The following is a 21125-nucleotide window of genomic DNA, read 5'->3' as shown; positions in this document are numbered from 1 at the left end:
TAAACGAGTTCTTTGCATCCCAAACATGTCAGTATCACTGCTGCTGCTGCTGCTAAGTTGCTTCAGTTGTGTCTGACTCTGTGCGACCCCATAGACGGCAGCCCACCAGGCTCCCCCGTCCCTGGGATTCTCTAGGCAAGAACACTGGAGTGGGTTGCCATTTCCTTCTCCAGTACATGAAAGGGAAAGTGGAAGTGAAGCCGCTCAGTTGTGTCCAACTCTTAGCGACCCCATGGACTGTAGCCTACCAGGCTCCTCTGTCCATGGGATTTTCCAGGCAAGAGTACTAGAGTGGGGTGCCATTGCCTTCTCTGGTCAGCATCACTACGACTCCCTTAAACAGCCCTGGAAATTAATGCTTTCAAATGCTGGAGACACCAAGAAACTGGGGGCAGAGGGGTGGAATTTGCCATAATTACAGCTTATATTTAGATCCTCACCTTCAAGTAAAACAAGGACTCACTTCCCAGCAATGGTTTCTGAGCAAAGGAAAGCCATGTTGATGATTCTGTGTTCCTCACCAGATGTTCATCTGTAATAGCATGGTCCAACAGAAACACAGTGTTAGCCATATAACGTAAACTTTTCTAATAGTCACATTGAAAAATAAAATCAATTAAATCTAATTTAACAATATATTTAACCCGACATATCAAAAATATTATCCTTTCACCATGCAATCTATGTAACATTTATTAATGAGACATATACTTTTCTTCTGGTACCAAGTCTCGGGAATCCAATGTATTTACATTTTCAGCACATCTCAACCCTGTGTGGCTAGTGGACAGTGAAGAGCTATATAATATTAAGTGTACAAGGTATCCAATCACCCTTTTACATCTTGTTGTTGTTCCCTTTTCTACTTGTCTCAGCACGACAAGTAATAACAGCAGCAGTTTCAAGAAATTTCTACTATCACCATCTTCAGGGAGACGTTCTGTATAACCCCAAATTTCCCTTAAAATATAGCTATAAAAAAGAATGCAAAGGCAGTCACTTTTTAAGTGATTTAGGAAGGCTCGTGGCACCTGTGAGAAGATTTATGCTCTCACGGTATTTTCACGATTCCGTACAGGCAGCGAACAGCGCCACCCGGGTGACAGGCCCTTGAAGTATTCAATAGAGTACAAGCAGAGCACGGCTGGTAGCACTGCCGGGTAAGGCAGGAATCTGCAGGCGGCTCCCACGCTCCAGACACTGGCTGAGCCTCTCGTCCACGGCGAGGACGCGGTTCCGCACAAACCCGGCGCCGCGGAGGCTGCAGCACGGACCTAGCTCCGGGAGGAGGAACCCGCGCGTCCCGGGCCGCTCGCAGCTCCGAGGCCGGGCCCGCCGCGGTTATCCCGCAGCGCGGAACACGACTCCCCGACTCTCGGCTCGGAGGAGGCCCCGGGTCCGCACTCGCCCGGGCTTTTCAACTGGGCTTTCCCGAGCGCCTCGAGGCCGTCCCGGAGCCCCCGAACCCTCGACTCGAGCCTCCTGGTGCCGAGAGCGGACCCCGGGCCGCACTCACCGACCTGGGAGGCAGCGCGGCCGTCCTATAGTCGCTTCCGGCCTAGTCACCGCCCCTCCCGCCGGGGGAGTCCACACACGGGCAAGATGGCGGCCGCGCCGGCGCGGCCAGTAACCTGGCTACCCGGCCTGGGTCCACTTCCCTACCACCCAGCCTCGTGGACGCGCGGACACGCCTCGGCCTCGGAAGGGGAATTCCGAACTGCGAGCCCCGCCCCCGGCGATCCCAGGGGTCGCCCCGCCCCGGGGCGTGGTCACTGCTCCGGAGCTCCCGGCGACCCGCAGGCCCCGCCTCCTGCTGAGCGCTGCGGTCCACCTCCGCAGGCCCCGCCCCCTGAGCGCGCGGCCCGGATCTCGGGCACTTGCACCCAGACCGCTTCACCGAGTTGTTTCGGATTCCAAGGGCTTTAGACGTTTTAGCTTATTTAATCAGTCCAAATTTCCTTTAAAAATTTATTTTGGGGCCATCGATGTAGCAGAAAACCCAGGGTACTTGGTTCCCAATTTATTCTCTCATCTACTCCACAAAGACGCCCCGAGCGCCTACTGTGTACTTGCTGTAATGCTGGGGACACTGCGGTGAACAATAAAGACGTGTGTTTGTGTGTGTCAGAAATGTTTCCTTGAGGACTGCTGGGCTGAGACAAGAAGGACGAAGAGATGCTAGGAAAGGGAACAGGGCCGAGGGGTTGGAAGAGGAGAGGCTTCTAGAGCAGAGGAAGAGAAAGTGCAGGGTTAGGAGGGCGCATATCAGTGGGGACACAGTGGGAAGTGGGGACACAGTGGGAAGTGGGGGCACAGTGGGAAGTGGGGACAGATTAAGATGATGAATCAGCGTTGGGAAACCAGCTTAATGAGTCCGGCTGGACTTTTTCCTAAAGGCATTGGTACAGCCATTGAACGTTTTTAATCAGGAAAGTGGTGTAGTCAATTTTTACGGGAGAGAAGGGGAAGGGATAAGGTAAGTATCCAAATGAGAGATGATGGTTACCCACACTACCAGTGGTAGGGACGGTGGTGATGGAGAGAGGTGTATGGCCAGGAGAATACATAGAAGTTGGGATGATTATGGGAGTGAGGCAGAAAGACGGTTCCAGGGTACTGGCTCTCATAGTTGAATGAATAATGCTGCCACAAGTGTTACATGACTACTGAAAAAACCATAGCTTTGACTAGACACACCTTTGTTGACAAAGTAATGTCTCTGCTTTTTAATATGCTGTCTAGGTTGGTCATAACTTTTTTCCAAGGAGCAAGTGTCTTTTAATTTCATGGCTGCAATCGCCATCTGCAGTGATTTTCAAGTCCCCCAAAATAGTCAGCCACTGTTTCCACTGTTTCCCCATCTATCTGCCATGAAGTGATGGGATCAGATACCATGATCTTAGTTTTCTGAATGTTGAGTTTTAAGCCAAATTTTTCATTCTTCTCTTTCACTTTCATCAAGAGGCTCTTTAATTCTTCTTCACTTTCTGCCATAAGGGTGGTATCATCAGTGTATCTGAGGTTATTGATATTTCTCCCAGCAATCTTGATTCCAGCTTGTGCTTCATCTAGCCCAGCGTTTCTCATGATGCACTCTGCTTATAAGTTAAATAAGCAGGGTGACAATATACAGCCTTGACGTACTCCTTTTCCTATTTGGAACCAGTCTGTTGTTCCATGTCCAGTTCTAACTGTTGCTTCCTGACCTGCATACAGATTTCTCAGGAGGCAGGTCAGGTGGTCTGGTATTCCCATCTCTTTCAGAATTTTCCACAGTTTGTTGTGATCCACACAGTCAAAGGCTTTGGCATAGTCAAAAAAGCAGAAGTAGATGTTTTTCTGGAACTTTCTTGCTTTTTTGATGATCCAACGGATGTTGGCAATTTGATCTCTGGTTCCTCTGTCTTTTCTAAATCCAGTTTGAACATCTGGAAGTTCACAGCTCACGTACTGTTAAAACCTGGCTTGGAGAATTTTGAGCATTACTTTGCTAATGTGTGAGATGAGCTCAATTGTGCAGTAGTTTGAACATTGTTTGGCACTGCCTCTCTTTGGGATTGGAATGAAAACTGACCTTTTCCAGTCCTGTGGCCACTGCTGAGTTTTACAAATTTGCTGGCATATTGAGTGCAGCACTTTCATAGCATCATCTTTTAGGATTTGAAATAGCTCAACTGGAATTCCATCATCTCCACTACCTTTGTTCATAGTGATGCTTCCTAAGGCCCACTTGACTTCACATTCCAGGTTCTCTGGCTCTAGGTGAGTGATCAGTCACACCATTGTGGTTATCTGGGTCATGAAGATCTTCTATGTATAGTTTCTCTGAAGACCTACAAGACCTTCTAGAACTAACACCCCCCCAAAGATGTCCTTTTCATTATAGGGGACTGGAATGCAAAAGTGGGAAGTCAAGAAATACCTGGAGTAACAGGCAAATTTGGCCTTGGAGTACAGAATGAAGCAGAGCAAAGGCTGATAGAGTTTTGCCAAGAGAACACAATGGTCATAGCAAACACCCTCTTCTAACAGCACAAGAGAAGACTCTACACATGGACATCACCAGATGGTCAATACTGAAGTCAGATTGATTATGTTTTTTGCAGCCAAAAATGGAGACGCTCTATACAGTCAGCAAAAACAAGACCAGGAACTGACTGTGGCTCAGATCATGAACTCCTTATTGCCAAATTCAGACTTAAATTAAGGAAAATAGGGAAAACCACTAGACCATTCAGGTATGACCTAAATCAGATTACATGCATGTGAGTGAAAGTGGCTCAGTTGTGCCCGACTCTTTGCGACCCCATGGACTATACAGTGCATGGAATTCTCTAGGCCAGAATACTGGAGTGGCTATCCTTTCCCTTCTCTAGGTGATATTCCCAACCCAGGAATCAAACCCAGGTTTCTCACATTGCAGGTGGATTATTTACCAGCTGATCCACAAGGAAAGCCTGATTACATGCATACGTATAACTGAATTACTTTGCTGTTTACCTGAAATCAACACAACATTGTTAATCAACTGTACTCCAGTATAAAATAAAAAGTTTAAAAAATACGGACCAGTAAGATGTGAGTAGAACTGGATCATGTCCCTCAAAAGAGAACTTCTCACTGTCTACTTCCTCTTCTTTCTTGCTCCCTGGAAAATGGCAAAAAGAAACATGGACTAGGAAGGAAAGCCATGTATGAAGGAAGGCAAACCTGGTCCATTAGTCTAAGTCCTAGGCCAGTTTGGGGAGCTGAGGTTCCCTCCTCCCTTGGATCAGCCACAGAGTTCTGGACCATTACACAAGAGAAAATGAACTCTCTTCTATTAAAAACTATTGTTTGCTAAGAACTGTTTGTTACGGCGGCTTATCCTATTCCCTAAGTAATACACAGGGGTTCTATATGCTTTATTCTCTGCTTAATCTCCACGACCTGAAACAGTGCACAGCATAGAGCATGTGCTCAATAAAAATCTGCTGAATAACTCCTAAAGTAGTATCTTTCTCTGGTCCACGTTCCCCTCCTGCTAATATCTTTTTCTCTCCTTTTTTCCATCCAAGCTTTTGTGAAAGTGCGTTCTTCTCATATTGCTGCCAGTTCCTTGTTCCCTAAACTCCCTATATGAATGTGACCCTTTTCTCATTATGCTTAAAATTGATTCTCCTCCACTATACTGTGTTTCTTGTAAGTAAAACTGAAGAATGTCTCTTAAAAGAGAAGCTGCCTGCCATTCATTTCCTCCTCTCCTTTCCTGCTGTCTGGAAAATGGTAGGTGGTATTTTTCTCGTAGGTAGATGGCGCTAGAGGTAAAAAAAACCCCACCTGCCAATGCGGGAGACATAAGAGATGTTGGTTCGATCCCTGGGTCAGGAACATCTTCTGGAGGAGGGCATGGCAACCCACTCCAGTATTCTTGCCTGGTGAATCCCATGGACAGAAGAGCCTGATGGGCTACAGTCCATAGGGTTGCAAAGAATCAGACACAAGTGAAGAGTCTTAGGATGCACCCAAGCGAACTTTTAGTATAGAACTTTGGATTTCCTAGAGTGCCTGACTACATAATATGTATTCAAAAATATTTACAGAGTGCGAGAATGCACTGTATTTGTTGGAAGATGAAACTGTATCAGGGAATTTAACAGACTGGTCTGAGGTTACACTAGCTGCCTTCATCAAAGATTCATTTTTATAATAGATGCCAGAGTTGCTGGTCTTAGTGTTTGTCTTGTTTATTTAAACTTCTGCAGCCCTAACATGATGTTCTTCTTTTTTTAAGCTCTTTTATTTATGTTGTGGTGATCCAGCATAGAATTTTTGGTTGTGGTTTTAAACCAATAAAGGAAAGCAGTTGAAGATTGCCAATTTCCTTCTAATTTACTGCTGCCCTCGGCAGCAATTCAGCAGCTATTGGAATATTCTGTGGAGCCTGTGACTGGATAATCCCAACTCGTCTTATTTCTGCATGCACAAAATCAGTCTATACCTGGGAGCAGCTTTTACTCTTTAGGCACCACGTGAAAACTAAGGCCCTGTGAACATGGGATATGGCTTAGGTAATCTTTTTACAAAGGTGAAGATCTGAGACATCTTAAAATAGTGGTCTTTAAGAAGTATTCTAGCACACTCCTAAATCAATTTTGTAAAACAATGAACCTACCGTTTTTTTGGGTTACATCTAATATTGTCATGATACATTTACAAAGTTGTCAAGGGTATGATTTTCAATACATTTTTAAAATTTATGTTGCAAATAAAATGGCTATATCAAACTTTAAATGTATCCAGTGAAATTTAAATACCTTAGTGAAAGTTTCTATCATTCATGTAAAAATTTAGTGAATAAACTGTTGTTTAATTGTAGGAAATTTTGTATTATTCTACTTTTTCTTCTTGAGCTTGTATTTCCATTTTATTGTCTCCGGTAGATTATTTATGTGTTTGATAACAAACAATTTCATAGCATATACTATGTGTCAGAAGGGCTTCCCAGGTGGCGCAGAGGTAAAGAATCCACTTACCAACGCAGGAGACACAAGAGATGCAGGTTCCAACCCCTGGGTCGAGAAGATTCCCTGGAGTAGGAAATGACAACCCACTAAAATATTCTTGCCTGGAAAACCCCATGGACAGAGGAGCCTGGTGGGCTACGGTCCATTGGGTAGCAAAGAGTCAGATATGACTGAGCAACTGAGCGCACACATGTACCAGAAACTTCACAACACAGGCTCATTTAACACTCTGTCTCAGGTTGGGTGCTGTGGCAACCATATCCCAAGATGGAGATTAGGATGTAGGATGCTTACCAGGGAGTATTGTTGAGATAAACACTTGTGAAAGAGAGGAAGAAAATGCAGGGTTGGGCAGAGGGAGAAGCTGAGCTGTGATTTAATACCAATGAAGGCCTCAGCCAATCTGTAGGAAACGTTGGAATTGGATTGGCCCGTCAGACTTGTTTCCAGTTGGGAGAAGGGATCCAGACCTTTCAGCATGACTTTGAATGAGGCAGTTTTCTTGGTAATGCAGTCCTCAGAGAAGTCTGAGAGCTGTGGGCCCGCTTCTGGGAACACACCCAGCAGCTGAGGGAGCAAGTCATTCATTACTGAAGGCGGACTTCTGGGTGGCGCATCAGAGAGTTCACCACAGTCTTATGAGGATGAGACTGAAAATCAACCCACGTTACAGATGAGAAAACTGAGGCACAGAGAAGTTCAAAAAATCGCTTAAGATCCCTTAAGTGGTGGGGCTAGGAAATGAACCCCGACAATCTGGCTCTACCTGTGCTTCTAACCTCTGGTCCGTGTGTGTGTGCTCAGTCACTTCTGCTGTGTCTGACTCTTTACGACCCTATGGACCACAGCCCGCCAGGCTCCTCTGTCCATGCGATTCTCCACACGAGAATACTGGAGTAAGGTGGTTGCCATTTCTTTCTCCAGGAGATCTTCCTGACCCAGGGATCGAAGCCAAGTCTCTTAACGTCTCCTGCATAGGCAGGCAGGTTCTTCACCACTAGCACCACCCAGAGAGCCCAACTACTGGTCCATTTACCATCAAATAAAACAGCCTCTGATCTCATCCTATGTGTCATTAAAAGTATCTTTTAGAACAGAGGTTGGCAACATTTTTGGTGAAGGAAGAGAGAGTAAATCTTTTCAGCTTGGTGGGCTATACTGCCTCTATCACAATGCCTCAGTTCTGCAGTTGTGGTACAGAAGCAGCCCTGAGCATTTCGGAAACAAAGGGCCATGTTCCAGGAAATTTTATTTACAGAAACAGGTGGCAGGCTGGGTTAGTTTACTGACCTCTGTTTTAGGGGAAAAAAATATGCAAAGATAGAGGATACACTCATGGTTTACTGTTACAGGAATAAAATAGTACCAGATGGAATAAACAGAATGACCCTAACCTTATATTTTAAAGGCTAGAGGGAATTGTGCCAACATTTTAACAGTAGATTTCCCTGGGTGGTAGGTTTAAAGGTGATCAATATTCTCTTTACTATATTTTACTGTTTTCTGAAATAAAAAATGTGAAACATTTTTAATGAGAAAAAACTCAATGAATATTATTTTAAAGAGCATTGTTGGAGGGATTAGGATGCTAAATTCAGTAATGACAGAGGGATGCTTCGTAATCTGATACTCACAGAGTTAAGTCAGAAATGATAAAGTTCAAGCAGCACGCAGAGGACTTTATCAACTGGGGTAGCTTTAGGATGATAACTGCAACACTGGTGAGCCTAACATCTTCTGCTTTGCTAGTTGTCTCTTCACAGGGTCTCTGCTTCATTTGTGGGTATCCTGGTCTTATGGATTGAATTTTGTACTCCCTCCCAAATTGACATGGGGCTTCCCTGGTGGCTCAGTGGGAAAGGCTCTGCCTGCCAATGCAGGAGACGTGGGTTTGATCCCTCAGTAGGGAAGGTCCCCTGAAGAAAGAAATGGCAACTCACTCCAGTATTCTTGCCTGGTAAATCCCATAGACAGAGGAGCTACAGATCATGGGGTCACAAAGAGTTGGACATGACTTAGTGGCTAAATAACAACAACAAATTGGTATATTGAGATTCTAACCCCCAATGTGATGATATTAGAAGGTGGGGTCTTCCTGAGGCAATTAGGTCATGAGGGTGGAGCCCTCAAGAGTGGGAGTAGTACCCTTATAAAAGGGACCCCAGAGAGCTCTCTCACCCTTTTTCTGCCATGTGAGGACACGATAAGAAGTTGGCATGGAAACCCAGAGGAGAACCCTCACTGGAACCCAACTGTGCCGGCACCTCAACTCAGACTTTCAGCCTCCAAAACTGTGAGAAATAAATTTCTGCTATTTAGAAGCTACCCAATCAATGGTAATTTGTTACAGCAGCTCCAGTTGACTAAGAAACTGGGCTCACCGCTTCTGATGAGCACTGAAGTGCTAATGTGGCAGCCATCAACATTACAATCAAATCTCAGGCCATCTCTCTGCCTGGTCTCTTCTGCTCATTGGGCAGGATTTGAGTAAATCACATCAGTGCTTTTGAAACAGATAAGGTGTCCAAATTCTGTTAATTTTTATGCTCCCATAGCTACTGCCCTAGTTTATTTAGGTCTTAATTACTGCTCACCCAAACAAGAGTCTCCAAACTGGTTTCTGGTTCCCCTGTTCCTGTCCTTTTACTCTGAACCACTGATCTTTCTGAAGGGCATCTCAAGTGTCTCTCTTATTAGAACGCTTCATTGACTCATGTTTCCTACAGACCAAGATCCAAACTTCTCAGCCTGTAGTTAAGATGTCAATATTGTAAGTCTTCATGGTGGATGAAAAAGAAAATTTGTATTTTCAACAGATCAAATTAATTTTAGAATTACATAAGTACAATGAAGTCTAAAGCAGTTGTAAAAGTAGGTTTCTCTTGGTAGTAAAATGAGAAAAAGATGTCCAGAACCAACACTGAACGTTAGACACATATCTAACGCTGAAGATAATGAGTTCAGGACCAGTGTCATTCTGAGGAAAAAACCAGGTCACTGAAAAATCAAAGCATATCTGATTGGCCTGAGTCAATAATTTGGACTGTTTCTGATGTAATGTACAATGTATGACTATAAAAATCTTCAAATGGATAATGGAATTAATTTTCATGTTCAAAATTTGGACTATCAGTAGCATATTTGCAAAGCTAAGCCTGGCTTTCTTAGTTGAGTATAATTGTAACCCCAGGAAGAAATGGAAGAGGAAAGAAATCAGAAGCATAAAGAGAATCAGAATTAGAATCAGGACAGAAATGATGAGGAAACAAATTTACTTTCTAAGTTTTAGCCCTTTTGTACATTTTGTATCAGTTTTGTAATGTTGCAATGTTGAGTAGATTTTGTCTTCTCTTAAAAATCATTTAAAAGAATCTGCTGATGTAAATTTGCAAAAAAGGGATTCAGTTTACAATAATGTTCACGAATTTGGAGAAATCAAATTTATTAAGTTAATATATTTCATAAATTATCTGTAAAAATAAGGTATACATTATTTTAAAATTAATTGTTTTGTTCAGTCACTCAGTCATGTCTGACTCTTCACAACTGTAGCATGCCAGGCTTCCCTGACCTTCAGCGTCTCTCAGAGTTTGCTCAAACTTATATCCATTGGGTCTACGACGCCATCCAATTAACTCATTCTCTGTCGCCCCCTTCTCCTCCTGTCTTCAATCTTTCCCAGCATCAGGGTCTTTTCTAATGAGTAGGTTCTTTGCATCAGTTGGCCCAAGTATCAGAGCTTCAACTTCAGCATCAGTACTTCCAGTGAATATTCAGTGCTGATTTCCTTTAGGATCTACTGGTTTGATCTCCTAATAAATGGTGAATATTCCTTTCTATGTAACACACACAGAAGTTTCTGGGATATTAAAAAAAAGTTATCAACATGAGGTTGTCCCCATTCTGGCCCAGCATATCTTTTCAACTTAACCCTTTAATGCATTCTAGCTCCAGCCCTACTGAACTGCTCCCAGTTACTTTTACACAGCGTTTCCCTAAACATGCTTTTTTCCCATTTTCCCCTGGAATATCCTTCCCTGAGAGGTAGAAAAGTTAAATTCTCTCCATTCCTCAAAATACATCCCTCAGCCTCTCAAAGTCTCCCACAACTGAAGTAATATCTACTGTTCCGAACTCCTTGGCACTTGTCGCTGGGCCTTGTCTCACATCCTCAGTCTCTTTACACACACACACACACACACACACACACCACACACACACTTATATATATGTGCATGCTTATATATAATTATGTATTATAATAAAGCTATTGCAGATTATATTACAATATACTCATATGATTCTACTGTGAATTCCTTGAGGGTAGGATACACATTACAATCATCACTATTCCTCTTATTATTTGTTGAATCAAAACAAAAAATACAAGATGAAAAATTAAGCAAACATAATGAATGCTTCAATTCCAACTCAAAATTTAAAAATATTATTATGAAGACAATATTGAAGGACAAGTTTTAAAATTCAGATATTTCTACCATGCACAACTTTTGTCATTTCCCTATTTCAGTTTAAGGATTTAGCCATGCTCATACAACATATTTGTTTATGTAACAGAATGTTAAAAATAGGATTTGTCATCTCTAGTTTTGACTAAAGCTCCACTAGACTGGAACAAAACAAAAGTGAGTAAAGTCACTCACCCATGTCCGACTCTTTGTGACCCCATGGACTGTAGCCCATCAGGCTCCTCTGTCCTTGGGATTCTCCAGGCAAGAATACTGGAGTGGGGTGCCATTTCCTTCTCCAGGTGATCTTCCCAATCCAGGGATTGAACCTGGGTCTCCTGCATTGCAGGCAGATGCTTTACCATCTGAGCCATCAGGGAAGCCAACAAAACAAGAGGTGATGAATATTCCCACATTCCAAAAATGAAATGCTAACACTTAACACCTGTTCAGAGCCTACTTATCCTCTGCCCCCTGTACTTCCAACTTCCGTGCCACAATCTGGGCCAGGTGCCCTCTTTGTAGGTCTCGTTTATGGATATTATCACACTGTACTGTCATTGCCTTTCTATCTAATATTTTATTATACAAATTTTCAAATATACTCAGAAGTTGACAGAATTATATAACAAACCCACTACCCACCAACCAGATTCCACAACCAACATCTGATCTATAATATCTGACATATTTGCTTGATCATAATATTCATTCATCCCTCTATCCATCTTCTTTTCTTTTAAATGCATTCAAAGTTGTAGACACCAGTACACTTTACTCCCAAACACCTCAGCACACTACTGTTAGCTAGAGTTGGATATTTGACTACTTAAAAATATTTTTGGTAAAACTTGCCATTGCCTTTTACTTACCTATCACTTCCATTAGGCTGAAGTGACTGGGTCTTTTTTGTTTTCTACCCAATGCCTCACACATAGAAGGAACTAGGTTAACATTTGTTAAATGAATGCATTGCAGATTTCATCAGATGCTGGTTTCTTGATTCATACATAGAGTAATTTTGTCACTCCTTTTATTCATCTTCTTATTACCCTACCCAGAAAATCTGTAGGTGGCTACCTGCATTCTACCTGTTTGGCATCACAGGAAGCTAAGAATTTTAATCTGTTAATGATAGTAGACACTCTCTCAAAGTGTCTTTCTACAAGGCCCCACAAGGTGGTGCCCAAATATCTTTTTTCAAACTATAGTCCTTCAAGACCCATGGTTAGTTAGTCCTCGCTCGTTTCTGTTAGTATTTGGCATTTTTAATTAGGTTAATTAGCATAATGGAATATTTTATATTCATATATATAATTAATAAAAAAGTACTTACATTGAATAAAATTATACATATGTATTTCAGAATCTATAGTTCTGGATATAAACAATGAATAATGATTATATTAGGTACTTAACATTTGTTTTGGTTGTATAGTATTGAATAGAGTATGAGTAGAATGGAGTTTGAAGGGAAATGGCAACCCACTCCAGTAGTCTTGCCTGGAAAATTCCATGGACAGAGGGGCCTGACGGGCTAGGTCCATGCAGTCACACAGTGTTGGGCATGACTGAGCAACTGAGCATAGTATTGAAAGGTTTTTCATACCTAAAATAGTAAAATATAAATTCAAGTCCCTTTCACTGTAAACTTTGAATAATTTACCCTTGTACAAATTTAAAAGGACAGAGAAGGAAACAAACTATTGTATAGAAGGAGCTATATAATTTAGGTGTAACTCGGAAAAAAAAAAAAAGATGACTGCTACCTCAATTGGGGACATTGTTGTGTGAACCACAATGTAATAGATTGACATAATATGAAAAAAGTTACTTAATGTTCTTAAGACACTTTAGTTCCAGGAGTTTGGTTGATTTATTTGAAAAACTTTGTTTGTTGAATGTTCTTACGAAATCCCAAAATGGACTGAGTAGAAAACTCATGTGGGTGTTGAGTTTCTATAACTTATTACTCATACAAGTGATGATATCACTAGCTTTATTTTGATCAGGTATCCATAATATGCACCACAGTTTATTCAAATCATTGTAACAATCCAAGGCTACTCTGGCAACCCTGCCCAAACCAAGACGAGAAAGTTCTTCCACTCCGAGCCCTCAGAAATGGTGTTCATTACTCTTGATGACTCAGGAATGAAGATATACAGTGAGAGATGAGACTCATTATGTGCTGGAATTTAGTCCATGATAATTTGCCCTGAGCCAGTTCTTACTAAAGGAAAAATCCACATTTATGAAACATAAATTGTTGGCCAAATAACAGCCTCCTTTTTCTCCTGCTCTATACAAAGGCCTAGAGACCTTCTGGGGGTATTTAGGGACAAGGAAAGATGGCTGGCTAATGTACAAAGATCTAAACTTATTCCCTCACTATCTCACGGGATGATCTTTGGATAGGTCTCAACACCTGCCCTCCATCTTATCACCTGTGAAATGGAAGAATTAAATGAAAGTGGTCTCAAAGTTTCCTCCTGGTTCTGAGATTTGATGCTACTATCTATCCTCAGTACAAGAAAAGTCTAACTACCATCTAGTGGAGAAATGGAAGGATTCACAAAGATAACAACACACTTTCTAACACCTGAAAATAAAACCAGCCGAATGAAAAACAGAAAATACTTTCCCCATTAAAAAAGCAGACTTTGGTCAAAGCTTAGGTAGTAGATCCTATATTTCTCTTTTTGGGTGGATTCTGCACGAAAAAGTTAAGACTTCTATGTTCACTGAAGGGAATAATTTTTTTTTTAAACTTGGACATTCAAACCTATGAGATAGTAAGACCTATACACTTTCAGGTATTTCTTAGAAAGGAAAACTGTAAAAATTTCCAGATAGCACCCTGATTGTTTTGTCATAAGAAATCTGCTCTTAGTAAAGAACAAATAGTACAGAAAGAGACAATATGAATGTTGAAGGAAATTTTTAGAGAAAGATTTTCACAGTCATAAAATTGGTGCAATGAGGATTTATGCTGCCCCTGGGTTCTAGGACCCTCTTGTATATGTGACTCAAGCTGGAGATCAAGTGACAAATAATAAATCAAGATAGACAGATAGACAGATAGATATATAAGAGAGTAAATAATACAAGAAAAATTGTGGGGACTTCCCTAGTGGTCCAGTGTTAAGGAGTCACCTTCCAGTGAGGATGATATGTGTTCCATCCCTGGTCAGGGAACTAAGATCCCACATGCCTCGGGGCAACGGGGCCCAGGCACCACAACTAGAAAGAAACCCTGCACTGCAACAGAAGTTCCCACTCGCAGCAACAAAAACCTGACACAGCCAAATAAAAATAAACAAAATTTTTTTTAAATTGTGGACACAGCAGGGGAAGGAGAGGATGGGATGAATAAAGAAAGGAGCATTGATATATACACTATCATGTGCAAAATAGATGGCTAGTGGGAAGTTGCTATATAACACAGGGGGGCCAGCCTGGCACTCTGTGGTGACCTAGAGGGCTGGGGTGAGGGGAGGGGAGGAAGGCTCAAGAGGGAGGGGATATATGTATAATTATGGCTGATTCACGTTGCTGTATGGCAGAAACCAACACAGCAGCATAAAGCAATTTCCCTCCAATTAAGAAATAAATTTTTTAAAAAAGAAAAAACAATGTAGATGGATGTTAATGTAGATGTAGAAAAATGTAGATGGAGCAGCCATGCTGCTCCAGACGTAAGAGATGGCACAATTCCTACATTTTATTATCAAGGATAATGTTCACTTCCTTGTCATTGAATGCTTTGAATCCTTCTCTTAGTTAATAAATAGACCAATACCATTTGGGTGTCTTTCTAATTTATGGTGAATGACATGAGAGAGTATCTGTTACACTTTTGGACTCAAGTTCAGTTCAGTTCAGTCGCTCAGTTGGGTCTGACTCTTTGCGACCCCATGGACTGCAGCATGCCAGGCTTCCCTGTCCATCAGCAACTTCCAGAGCTTACTCAAACTCGTGTCCATCAAGTTGGAGTCAAGAAAGATAACAAATCACAGAACCTTCAGAGCTTTGGGACAAGTGTTAGATATTCTACTGTATCAACATTTCATATTGAAGAAAACAGACTGCTAAGGACCAACTTCTCCAAATTGGGTAAGAAGGACAGTGGTTTCCCCTTTATCAGCTGAAAATGTTCTTTTCTACTGTGCATGAGCAGCCTGGGAGGTAGGTGAAATTAGAAGACTGTGAAACACTAAATTATACCTTGGTCTTGGTCCAGATGTGCAACTATGAGACAAGTCTGTTCTGATAGGTTACTAGCCCTTTTGGTGTTTCTGTAACCCCAGGCAGATAACACCTTCCAATATACACAAGTCATCTCAGGTTTTGGATCCTTTTAAATGATCCTTGGACCCTAAAATATCATCACTGTTGAAATGGACACGTTGGCATTGGTACCAAAACAAACACAACCAACACAGGTTCTGTATGGTTGAATATTTCAACAAATTAAAAAAATTCAAAAAAGATTTCCTGTCTAGCAGTGCTTTGAAGGAGAGCAATCTATTGTATCATGATTCTCAAGTGATTGATGAATGCGTGAAAACTACTTCTAATTATCATTCATTCAACAAGTATTTATGGGGTATTTACTTAGGCCACCCGCAGCAGTAATAGCAAAAATAGCGTGTTATCATTCTGTATAAAGACTTTGCTGCAGACCAGCTGTCAGAAGGGCTGGACTCCAAGTTGCCTTGCTCTAGTCATGCTTGTTATCTCTGCCTCTTTATCTGGTCTGTGTGTGTACCAATTCAAGACCCTCCTTTAGGGTTAAGATTGCTTTGTTAATGGACCCTTGTGCATTGTTTCTCTGGTTACAAATCGAATTGCTTTATATAAATGAACAGAACACAAGATTTTTGTTTTATTGAGTCATCTATCCAGTCAACTTAGCTGTGATTTCCACACTTGAGAGTGAAAGGCAGAAAACGTTAGGTTTGAGGTACCCTATCTGCCTTTGAGGTGGGCTTTCCTGGTGGCTCAGATGGTAAGGAATTTGCCTGCAATGCACGAGACCCAGGTTTGATCCCTGGGTTGGGAAGATCACTTGGAGAAGGGAATGGCTACCCACACTAACATTCTTGCCTGGAGAACCTCATAGATGAAGGAACCTGGTGGGATATGGTCCATGGGGTCACAAAGAGTTGGACATGACTGAGTGACTAAGCACATCTGCCTTTGGGGTGCAGAGGGGAAATGAATGAGTAGGCAGGGTTCTGACCCCTCACTTATTTCAATCAGAGCAGTTCTAAAGCAGGAGGTCTAGTCCATCTTCACCTCAGGAGTCACATATTTGCAACCTTGAGGTATTATTTTTCTGCAAGTTGTTAACCTACCCTAGGAAAAAGAGCTGATCTTCTGAAGTACTGCCACTTCCTTGATCCATGACTCTCATCTCACAAAAGTGAAACATGTGGCTACCATCTACAGGCTATTTAAGATATATATGCAGTTGCTTCCTAGGTCATTTCACTGTTACTTCTGTGATATATCCACTATTTCCTTTTTTCTATTACCAAAGTCCTACAAAACTTTCTTAGTTCCTCAAAACCTGCTACGCAGTGAGGAAGCAAAGAAAATGTTCACATTTCACATGGATGTCAAACTTAATGATGCGGCCTCAGGAATCAGAGAGATCTGAGTTAAGATCCCATTCTGGTATTCTCTAGCATTAGTATGACCATGGGCAAGTTAGTGAGCTCCTTTCTTTCTCTACATCCTTTATCTGCAAAATGCAAACCCCTGCAGCCCTTACAATGAGCAGATGGTTTGCTTTTGGAGGGTTAAGTCCCATAATGTGTGTGAAGCACTTAGCCCAGTGCCTAGCACTTAGCCCAGTGCCTGGCACCTGGTAAAGAGTTCATGGAATGGAAGCTATTACTGTCACTATAAGCAGAGATAAAATGTTAAAATGTCTTCCTAAGAAAGCTGATTCTAAATTATAACATGAACACTCCTATTGCTTTCTTTGATCATCTTGCTCTTCCCGACCCTTGAGGCGGTCTGTAGAGAAACCTGCTGTAAGATGTGTAGGGGTCGAGTGGCTTCTTGGCAATATGTTTTGCACTGACAAATATTGATTTATTAATAATATGGGCTGTAACTACAGGTAGAAAATAGGACAAAAAGAGAATGGAATGACTACAGGGATCACCTTTCCTGGACAGAGACCTCAGAATATTGACCATTGTAACTCTCCTTGTCATGTTACAGTTTGATAGACCCTTGATAAATAATTAAATTCCCTCCTTCATTTCATAAGTGGGAAACTGAGGTCCCCATGTGAGAGATAGAAGCAGGAATAATTCTATACAATAGTCTATATATTTAATTATGAAACTTTTCAAAAATCACAAATGTTAAAAGACTAGAATCACAAACTTTAATATGCTCATTGCCTATCTTCAATAATTATCAACCCATTGTCTCTGTTGAAAAACCAGATTTGCATCTGAGTCTGCGCTGGGAAAGTCCCCTGGACAGAGGAACGGAAACTCACTCCAGTATTCTTGCCTGGGAAATCCCACAGACAGAGGAGCCTGGTAGGCTACAGTCCATGGGGTAACAAAGATTTGAAACAACTTAATGACTAAACAACAACAACAAGACCTTGTTATCTTTGGAATCCTAACTCTATAATTACAGTCACTAAAATCCCCCTGCAATGCAGGAGATGCAGGTTCAATCCCTGGATGGGAAGATCCCCTGGAGAAGTAAGTGGGAACCCACTTCAGTGTTCTTGCCTGGGAAGTCCCATGGACAGAGGAGCCTGGTGGACTACAGTCCATGGGATCACAATGAGTCGGACACGATTGAAGCGACTTAGCATGCACACTCAAGCTGGTATGATTTATCCTCCTTCACAGAGCTCTTCAGAAACAGTATCTTACAGAGCAACTCCCGGGCAAAGGACCAGAAAGAGGACATGGCCTGACAAACAAAGGCAGGCTGTCAATAAATGCCTAAACTGTAGAAAATCTGCCCAAGTTATTTTTACAACAGCCTGGAAAGCACAGACTTATTATGAAAGGCACTGCTCCTTTAAATTACTCACTGATCCCACCCAGATCTTGCACCCTGGCCAAATGCCTAGCCACTCTTGCTTTAATTTAGTCTAAAAAACATGAGTAGAGAATTACAAAAGATCTAAAAGCAAAGACAATTTTTATTTCCCACAGAACAGAACAATATCAAATAGTCAGCTCCATCCTCAGCAATGGTCCTTGCTGTTGGCATTTGCTTAACCAGTCTTTAATTCCTGTTTGATAAACTTTATAAGGTAAGACATGACTGTTTTGTTTTAATCACTGGAAATCAGTTCAGACATCTAGGAACTGTGGAAGAATAAACAGTTTACATATTTATTATGTGAAGAAAGCTTATCAATTTTTTTATCCTTTGTTATTACTTTAATTATATTATCAGGGAAATAATAATTGTTAAAATGTATAAATGTAAATTTTAAAGCTATTTTAAAATTGATTTTTAATCTATAGCCTACTCTGTAGCATTGTTATACTGTTAATATCTTTTGGGACATCTTTTTCTTAATTTGGACACATTTTTATAACTCAGTATTCACTGCAGAATGCTTTATAACACAGTAAGTTTAGCGATTTGGATAAAGTATCTGGTCACTTTATCTTCATGGCAAAACAAATGAGATGCAAATATTGTGAATAAAATTAGTAAACTTAGCTGAAAGATAATGTTATTTCCAAAAAGTCATAAAATATAAGTTCTCTTGGATTTATTGATCCTGATATTTACTCCAAATAAATTTCACACAAAAAAGCCAAAACTATGGCATTTGATTAACGGTAACAATTGTTTCTACATTTATAAATGCAAACTGTAGTAAGCACAGAGGTTTATATTTCCTTTATTCAACTAATGACTCCTTTTCCCTGAAATTTTTCCCTGAAATTCCCAGAATATTTTGCTTGTATATGACATCTAAATGAGAGAAAGGTGGGAAGTATTAAAAACTGAGGCAAAATAAAACATGACAAAAGGGATCCAAAATGAGTGGGCTCTTAAGATATTAAACTAATAAGATTTCAGGATGATAGTAGAACTGAAAAACTAGAGAAAGTGTAAGGGTGTTCTCTGGCTAATATCGGAAAGCAACAGCATGACTTTGGTTTGGGAGAACTAAATAAAAATGTCAGAACAAATAGTAATAAAGTATGAGATGTTGTGATTATTGCTAATGAATCAGTTGTGTTAGGGAACATTATATATATATACATACATATATATATATATATATATAGCTTTAGTTATGAATTCATAATTACACGTCAACAAACTGTTTGAGCAAGTGCCTAGCTTAAGGGAAAGATACCTATTCAAAGCCAGCATTTCCGAAGCTCAAAATGAGGCCTGCAAATAAGAGAAATAGTGGTTTTCATCTCAGGATCCTGCATGGGAATCCCATTCTTTAGGTTTTTGAAGAGTTGTCTTGATCTACAAGCTACAAGCTTGTAAAATCTCTCTTGTTCTCAATGAAATTAAAATTTCAGCCTCTTATTTCCAGAACTTCTGAGGACTTCTTTAAGTACAAGAGTCAACAAAAGAAAGAAATCATCTGTAATACCAGGGACATGATGTTATACATTTTCCCCCCTCTGAAAATGTAACAGCGGCTGCATTTTGCTACACAGCTTTGAATGTGAAAATGTGAAAGTGTTAGCCACTCAGTCATGTCTGACTCTTTGCGATCCCAATGACTGTAGCTCACAAGGCTCCTCTGTCTGTGGGATTCTCCAGGCAAGAATGCAGGCGTGGGTAGCCATTCTCTTCTCCAGGGGATCTTCCTGATGCAAGGACTAAACACGGGTCTCCTGCATTGCAGGCAGATTCTTTACCATCTGAGCTTCCAGGGAAGTCCCTTTTAATACCTGCTGCTGCTGCTTGCTGCTAAGTCTCTTCAGTCGTGTCCGACTCTGTGCGACTCCATAGACGGCAGCCCACCAGGCTCCCCCATCCCTGGGATTCTCCAGGCAAGAACACTGGAGTGGGTTGCCATTTCCTTCTCCAATGCATGAAAGTGAAAAGTGAAAGTGAAGTCGCTCAGTCGTGTCCAAATCTTAGCATACCTGGTCTGAAGAGCAGTTAACATTTGGTCAATGCATTTGAGGCAAATGCCAAGAGATATGGGGCTTCCCTGGTGGCTCAGATAGTAAAGAATCTGCCTGCAATACAGGATGCATGGTTTTGACCCCTGGGTTAGGAAGATCCCCTGGAGAAGGGAATGTCAACCCACTCTAGTATTCTTGCCTGGAGAATTCCATGGGCAGAGGAGCCTGGTGGGCTATAGTCCATGAGGTCACAAAGAGTTGGACATGACTGAGCGACTAAGCACACACAGGACACACACTTGGTCATACTGATACCAAGTCAGCTTAATAAGCTTCCCGCTAATCAAGGCTATTCGAGGAGCAGACTATGGCATGGAGCCCTCCACTGATTCATCCTCAATCCGATAGCTTTGCTTCTTGTTGGGGCTTCTCCATCTGGCATGTATGAAGAAGTCAGTCTCCCATCTCATTCCTTACTGCCTTAGCATGTATTTCCACCCCCCACCCCCCACCCATTCAGAGTCCGGAAAAAATCATGCTCATGATTTCCCAGTTTACCATTCCCTGAAGGCAAGGTGCCAAAGAAGCAAAGTGTGATTCTTTTTCCAGAACTTCTCAAGTCTATACACTTCAAGCTGGCAAGCATTTCCAAACCACGCAAAACATAGGGTTCAAAATAAGCCTTACTTCCATTCTCAGGTATACTGAGCTAGCCACACATGAGTCTTCTTTTGCCAAGGAAGTCTGTGGCTTCTAAAGGCATTTGGTACATAGCTGGGCTTACCGAGTGCTGAAGATTGCTGAAGATTTAAATACAGGTTTATATTTTAATCTACCCGGGAAAATAGTTTCACAGGGCCTTTCAGAGGGGATTGCTTCCTGATTTCAAGTCCTATTTCTGTCCAGTAGTTCTTCTAGCTAACACTTAGCAAATCTGTTTTTTTTGTTTGTTTGTTTTGCTATTATACTCTTTTGACTGACTGGATATGCAGCTGTAGGACAGCTTGAAACTCCAGTGGAGATGAATTTAACAAAGTAAATGT

The 21125-nt window shown here is 41.4% G+C and overlaps 2 protein-coding genes and 1 non-coding gene across 27 annotated transcripts in view; 1 reads left to right on the top strand and 2 right to left on the bottom strand.

Annotated features, from left to right (window-relative positions):
* The window catches only part of MIOS (meiosis regulator for oocyte development), a 35429-nt gene extending 33808 nt beyond the window's left edge, over window positions 1–1621 (bottom strand). For 5 of the 23 annotated variants that reach the window (XR_014066136.1, XM_081531627.1, XM_081531636.1 and 2 more), the window contains exons 1-2: window positions 1521–1621; window positions 441–532 (exon numbers count right to left, since the gene is read on the bottom strand). The gene's annotated coding sequence lies outside the window, so the exon portion shown is untranslated. Of the gene's footprint in view, window positions 1–440; window positions 533–1000 lie in introns of all 23 variants that reach the window. The other 18 variants (XM_081531631.1, XM_081531638.1, XM_081531628.1 and 15 more) reach the window with 5 other exon arrangements.
* Window positions 1622–11283: 9662 nt separating this feature from the next.
* On the bottom strand, window positions 11284–11355 carry TRNAC-GCA (transfer RNA cysteine (anticodon GCA)). Its single transcript has one exon. It is a non-coding gene; the product is annotated as a tRNA-Cys (tRNA).
* Window positions 11356–18173: 6818 nt separating this feature from the next.
* COL28A1 (collagen type XXVIII alpha 1 chain) overlaps window positions 18174–21125 on the top strand; it is a 179204-nt gene continuing 176252 nt past the window's right edge. The window contains exon 1 of one of the 3 annotated variants that reach the window (XM_081531558.1): window positions 18174–18278. Coding sequence is in view for 2 of the 3 variants with exons in the window: in XM_081531557.1 (XP_081387683.1) it covers window positions 20527–20534 (8 nt within the window). In the remaining variant the exon portion in view is untranslated. Of the gene's footprint in view, window positions 18279–20352; window positions 20535–21125 lie in introns of those variants that run through there. The other 2 variants (XM_081531557.1, XM_081531559.1) reach the window with 2 other exon arrangements.

Source organism: Giraffa tippelskirchi, chromosome 10, assembly GCF_054371585.1.
Source record: "Giraffa tippelskirchi isolate mGirTip1 chromosome 10, T2T-mGirTip1v1.2.pri, whole genome shotgun sequence".
In the NCBI taxonomy this organism is placed as follows: domain Eukaryota; kingdom Metazoa; phylum Chordata; class Mammalia; order Artiodactyla; family Giraffidae; genus Giraffa; species Giraffa tippelskirchi.
This window is presented reverse-complemented; position numbering and strand designations above follow the sequence as displayed.